At 40.6% G+C, this 6,445-nt stretch overlaps 2 protein-coding genes across 7 annotated transcripts in view; one reads left to right on the top strand and one right to left on the bottom strand.

The window, feature by feature from the left end:
* SLC24A2 (solute carrier family 24 member 2) overlaps nucleotides 1–2,715 on the top strand; it is a 145,072-nt gene extending 142,357 nt beyond the window's left edge. For both annotated transcript variants that reach the window (XM_080574494.1, XM_080574490.1), the window contains one exon: nucleotides 164–2,715. In XM_080574494.1, coding sequence (XP_080430620.1) covers nucleotides 164–179 — 16 coding nt within the window. In that variant the 3' untranslated portion in view covers nucleotides 180–2,715. The remainder of the gene's footprint in view (nucleotides 1–163) is intronic.
* Nucleotides 820–6,445, bottom strand: part of ACER2 (alkaline ceramidase 2) — a 27,906-nt gene continuing 22,280 nt past the window's right edge. For all 5 annotated transcript variants that reach the window (XM_080574508.1, XM_080574505.1, XM_080574507.1 and 2 more), the window contains 2 exons: nucleotides 4,845–4,982; nucleotides 820–4,165 (listed from right to left, as the gene is read on the bottom strand). In XM_080574508.1, coding sequence (XP_080430634.1) covers nucleotides 3,979–4,165; nucleotides 4,845–4,982 — 325 coding nt within the window. In that variant the 3' untranslated portion in view covers nucleotides 820–3,978. The remainder of the gene's footprint in view (nucleotides 4,166–4,844; nucleotides 4,983–6,445) is intronic.

The raw sequence follows: 6,445 nt of genomic DNA, 5'->3' as shown, positions 1-6,445 counted from the left end.
TCGTGGGACAGCTTGTCTCACAGGCCTGGCTTCTCTACCTGACTATTTTTTTACATGGCCCATAGGAAATTATCTCTACAGCTCTTCTCTGTCAGATTTGGTCAAAATATGCCAGGAGCTCTGAACTTATCAGATAAATGCAGTGTTCCCCTTCTTTCCACAGGAAACAACGTCAATAGTCTCCAGACAGAGCAGGCTGAGTGACAGAGCAATGTATGAGCCAATCCACCAGCTGTTCGTGACATCTTGCCAGCTACAAACATTAACCAAGTGTGTAATGTTCTGGAATTACAGCTACACTTTCACAACAGTTTCAAGCCCAACAGTGGCTTATGGGGATCCGCAAATGTTTCAAAGAAGGTATTTTCTGTGGAGCTGGATGAACTTTGGTAGAAGGAAAGCAAGAAGGGAGAAGTAGGTGGAAGGAGCATTGTTTCCTTAAGCTGGGAGCACTATCTTCGGCAACGAATGCTGGAGATTTGCACTTCGTTCTCTCAGACATACTCATTCAGGCACAGTTTTCCCGATTTGTGGTAATACAGGCCACTCACTTTTAGCCATTTCTTGCTACTCATCCCAGCTGCAAGTGCTTGCAAGTGAATCAAGTACTTGTTCTGCTTAGAGATTACTTTCCTGGACAAACTGATTTTTTTTTTCATCTATCTCATTGGAGGTTTATCATCCAGTGTTTCTCCTCCTCTAAACTTCTTACCTTTGTGAGGGAGAAGTTACCCTCACTATCAACCGTCCTGCTTCGAAGTATTATATTGGCCGCTGCATTCCTCTCCACAAACGTGATATATGAAGAGGCAAACAGCATTTGTTCTGAATACGATTTAATGTTGCAAAGTATTACATGCTTTCCACAAATATTCAGTATACAGACTTCAACTGAGATGGAAAACAAAACAAAACAAAACAACCCCTTACATACTATTTACTGTATTTTTAGTAACTGTGAATTGGGCAAGTGTTTGCCATCACTGAGAGCTTAACATACTTTCTTAAATACTCTTAAAGCTTAACATTCAAGGAATGATGGATATCACACACCGATATAAACAACCTACATTATGCCCAACACATTACTGCATCCCACTAGTTAAACTAAAATACTAATTGAACCTATGATCCAGGAACCCAGTCACTTCCTACCAGCAATGGAAGAAAGCATTCCTGGATTTTAAAAGCTGAGGGTGCATATACATCACTTCATACTCCAGTACAATATGGCTACTTGTGCGCTTGTCTATTCATCTGTATGATCAGGACAGTGCACAAACCCTTAGTGTGCCAATCACATACTTCTTTGGGTACTGATGTTATCCTGAATTGGAGCCTTAGTCCAAAATATAATCTGTAAAGCTGCGAATCTGGTAAAAACTGCATGTTTTTTTTCTTTTTGGAAATAAAGGTGGCTTTTGCCAGAACATTTAAGTTAATATTAACTTAAGGTAAAGTGCAATAACTGTATCTAAAAATGCTGGACTGCTGTTACAAGAGGAATACTCCCAATCAGTTCTACAGTGGAGTTCTGTATAACAGATAGAGGTGTTTGTTAACAGAATCTCTATGAACAATACGAAGGTTAGAGATTAGTCAATAAATATGCAGGAGATGATTCTTGGCCTGTACCTGCATACATTCACTTCTGCAGTAGCTGAATGCACTACTGCCATTTTTTAAGTTATAAAATCACTTCTTTGTGAGCAGTAAGACTAAAGGGCAGAAAACAGCAGTTGTTTGCAGGTGGATTAGAACCCTTTAAATCAGTTTTCCTACAGATAAAATATTAAGTAGGAAGGCTCCAGTCATTTTGAACAGTACATAAATCTGCAGTTACTAATTCCCCAAACAATACTGAAAATAACTTATTTATTGTAACATAATAATTTAATAAACAATATTGCAGAAATCTTACTCAAAGTAGGGCCATGTCAGGCAACAGCAACCTTAACTGGGTTCCAGCCAGTAAGCCTATCTGTATAAAGGTTCTCATCATAAGATTAATACCTGAGAAGTGTTTGAAACTGAGCATTTCATATTTACGGAGAGAGGAATTAAAAAGGAAAAAAGCAGCTGTCTTTCAATGAGTAGCAAACATTACTGTGTGAATTATTACAAAGTTTGTTTCATACAAAAAATGTGTGTTCAAAAAACACATTTCTCCCAGACAAATCTACTAGCAAGTGGTATAAATGTTCATTGTTCCAGTGAAGTAAACAGATTTGACTGCTTTTGTGATCCGTTAATCAATCTGAGAGTAGGCTACTTACCCGCTTTGAAGTTCTCAAGAAGTCATCTCTTACTAACAACTTGGTTTTAAGTGTAAGAGCATACACCTCAGCTCTTGTTTTCTGTGCATAAATTTGAATACAAAAGTTATCTGAAAGTTTTCACAATGCTTGAAAGGCTAATTGACCCCAAAGTTCTTGTTAAAAGCCATTTTCCTAAAGATGATACTGTATACAGTATGTTTTCACACTGAGAAAAAAATAAGTACAACATGAGACTTACTAGCAAAGCACAGAAGAAATATTATTTCCTGGTCTAGTACTCAAAAAAGAAGTAGCACTTTACTAGAGATGTACATCCAAATCCTTAACCTGCTTACGGTTCTGATATTTGGTGGAATGTAAGCAGACCCCATGTTCTCCGAGACTGCAGCTGTTACAGCTACAACTCCTAAGATTAAAAAAAAAAAACATGCCTTCACTTTGCATCATTTTGTTATCAGACCTAGCGTTAATAGCTTGCAAGAACCATAGCAATTCCTGAACCTCAGTCCCAAAGTACAATCTTAAAACTTGATCTAAACATCCCTTATCCTTACAAAACAAGCTGAAAACAAACAGAAAACCTGAATCTACTATTCCTTTGTAGGAATGCAAGACTGAATGTCACATTTCTTCGATTATTCAAATCTAATTTTTATCTTTGTTTTTAAGAAGTTATCTACGTTACCTACTTTTCCCTAAATATAACTAGCAGAGCACTGGACTATGTTCATGTCACTTTGCAAAACTTTGGTGAGAAGTTAACTCTCAAATTAGACACATAGCTAGGCACACAGGAATCTTTGTAATTTAACCACACTATCAGTCCTTGCTGACCTGTGCTCTGACTGAAGTTAATCCTCACACTTCTGTGTGAGCTTCAACGACAAATTGAAGACCAAATGTGTCTGCAGAGGTAGGAAGGGATTTCCATAACATTCCTGTAAGAAGAAAATATGCAGTATACAAATGTCCACAGATCAGTGGAATTACAGAAACTTTAAAACCCCCTGAATTCCCATTTAGTTTTAGGGACTGAATATTCTGTCAGCTATTTCCACTTTTACACTGCCTAGCTGCAGTGATCCAGATATCCAGTGATAATCACTTTGCACAGGTCTCCTGCTGTACTTAGGGAAACAACCACATGCTCTGTGATTCAAATTGATGCACATCCAGCCTCCCTGTCTTACCCTCCTGGCTGGGAGGAACATGTGCTCTGAGCACACTCTTGTGGTCGTGTGCAAGTACAACCAAATGAGAGCTGAGAAGGACACAAAGATGGCACGTAGGCATCTTTGACAAACTTCTTTTACAAGGAAGGCCTCAAGCCAAGAGTTAACAAAAGTAAATCAAGCACCGGAAGTGACCTACTGCAGAAACATCGAAACGTCATTTCTTGACCCTGATATTTGGAATTAACTTTTGTCAAGTGAAATGCTACATTGAAAACAAAGTGCAAAATAGAGTCAACCAGAGAAAACAGTTGTTACTTTAGTGTTCAAGAGCCTCCAACTTCCTGCCGTCTCCCTCCTCTCCAGAAAGAGGAGGAAAGAACACACTTGCCACGTGTTTCTATGACACCTGGAAGTGCTGCATATCTGAAGAAGAGGATAAAATACAACCCTATTCATTTATCATTATTTAGATACTGTCTGTGCTGGAATGTAAGTTGAAAATCCATCCCATTCCGTGGCTAACTTCATGTGATCTTCACAGGTGACTTCTTGTGCGCGCAGAGGAGGGTGACGTAGGGAACGCCGATGAATGCCCATCTCTCACTGGGCCAGAACTTTATGACAGGGCCCTGCTCGGGGATCTCGGAGGCAGCGTCGAAGTAAGCAAAACAGACACAGCCTAGGTAAGCCGCAAGGCAAATCAAGATGTGCCTGGAAATAGACACCCCCCCGCAGAAAAAAAGAAAAGTTCAGTAACATGACTTCAGTGAAGCTATCAAACACATCAGTAAACTTTAAAATCAGTCTGTCCTTCACTTTCTTCCCCAAGTCCCCCACAGGGCTGCTGTCAACCCTTTGCCTGTAGGCAAAGAATACAGAGAATAAGGAAAACTACAAAACCGTAGCTTATCCTCAGTCTAAACTGACTGCAGCTTTTTGGTCTCTTTCCGCCTTACAGAGTTGGCTAGAAATGCTGAGATACAGCACTTTGGATAAGAGACCACAATTTGCTGGGTGGTAAAAGAGAAAAGGCATCAAAGCTGTTCACTGCTCCCACTTCATATCTAGCTGCTAACAGTGGATGTTTGAGCTTTTATAGTCTGTGCTCCAGCTGAGCAGTGCTGTGGGATTTTTAGCAACCCATATGGCAAGGAGTTCAGTTGCAATTAACCAACTTAGTGCCTGAAGAATCTGATCAGGCCAAAGAGCTTCCTAAATCTGCCACCCTGGATAGCGTGAGACTTGCTCCTGGCTTACAATTTTATCAGTAAATCTGTTTAGCGCTAACCAGAAATAGCCACCAGCAGCCTACGCACACAGCACAGAGTGGTGCAGTGCTGAGGACCTGTCACGTATGAATCAAACTGTGGAGTTTATGCACAACACTTACCATACACAGTGTAAATAGGGGAAGTTAAATGAGGACCAGATCTCACAAAAAGCTTTGTCACTGATCCAGCAGAAAAGTGCTAGCATCCACCAAAGACCTGAAAACAGACCCAGTTTGTACACGCGCAGGTTTTCACACCTGAGGAGAAAAATGCAAAGAAGCTGTTGTAAAACAAAACAAAGTTTGCCTGATGCTGTTTGGCTGTATGCACTTCAGAAACGGGACTTATAAAGCCTCACACCCCTTTAAAATGGCTCCACTAAAAACATCGTGAAGAGAGCTGCTTTACTTGCAATAAATATGACTCTGATACAAGGCACTGGTGAGGTCACAAAAACATTTTAATCAGTAACTGTGTTTTGGGCGTTGTCTTAAATGCCAATGGGCAAATGGTGGGCAAACACTGAAGCATTCCCACACTAAGTGGATAATGTAAGAGGACAAGTGATTAGTTACACATCCTGCCTGGTAACAAACAGCTACTCAGCAAGTGCTCAGATTTGTTCATGTTCTATCTTCTATTGAATTATTACTATATAAGATTGGTAATATAAAAGAACTGGATGAATTTTTGTTTTGTTGGTGGTGGTTTTTTTAATTGGTTTGTTGAATTTTTCCCCCTACTATGCAGCAGTTCCAGAGAACTATGGCATAGGAACCTCTTCCCAGAGGACCCAAACAAGCATGCTTCATCAGATGGTGCCAGCATCCACAACTCACACAGAATTCCTCACACTGCCTAAGCTGCAGTGCTCTCCCTCCACAAGAAAACATACCCGTTCACACAGAGGCACACTACGGAGACAAAGAGCACAGACACTTGCTGTGGTCACAAACAGCATGGTCTGCTGTTGATCATCACTGAATAAGACAGATGCAAGGCTACTTGCACAGCAGTATCTGTGTTGCAGGTCTACGCAAAAACTTAGTTTAATTCCTCAATATGATGGTTTGTTCTTTCCCACGTCTTGGAACTATCCTAAGAGCTGTGCAGCTTTGCTCAAATAGTAAAAATCAAATGAGAAGAAAACGGAGGCATACATATAATCTTCCAGTTCCAAAATGCTACTGAAGTCAATAATCTGCCCTCTGCCTACACTTGCTATTTTGACGTTAGGCCTCTTGGTTCCACTAGATGCAGCTCTGCTGTTACCGAAATCTATAATGCAAAGCTAGACTGGGACATGACAAGCACTATGTGGCTGTGGAAGGCACAGCTCAGCTTCCCTGCCTTCTGCAAGAACAAAGCTATGATTTGGGATTTTTCCCCATGCTTCTTGTTGGTTTGGTTTGTTGATTTTAGTTAATTGTTAAACTCTCAGTGATTTTCCCAGGGATCTGTGATCCTTCCAGTGCTACTAGACAATTTGTGCTTCAATGAACTGCCCTTCTCATGTCAGTGATGTATACAGTAAGCACTCCCAAACCTACTAATCGCATGACAGAGTACAGAATCATAGAATATCCCGAGTTGGAAGGGACCCATGAGGATCATCAAGTCCAACTCCTGGCACCGCACAGGTCTGCCCAAAGTTTAGACCATGTGACTAAGTGCACAGTCCAATCTCTTCTTCAATTCAGACAGGCTTGGTGCAGTGACT

This window comes from Anser brachyrhynchus, assembly GCF_964034855.1.
Source record: "Anser brachyrhynchus genome assembly, chromosome: Z".
Lineage (NCBI taxonomy): Eukaryota > Metazoa > Chordata > Aves > Anseriformes > Anatidae > Anser > Anser brachyrhynchus.
The sequence above is the reverse complement of the archived record's forward strand: the minus strand, read 5'-3'. Positions and strand labels throughout refer to the sequence as shown.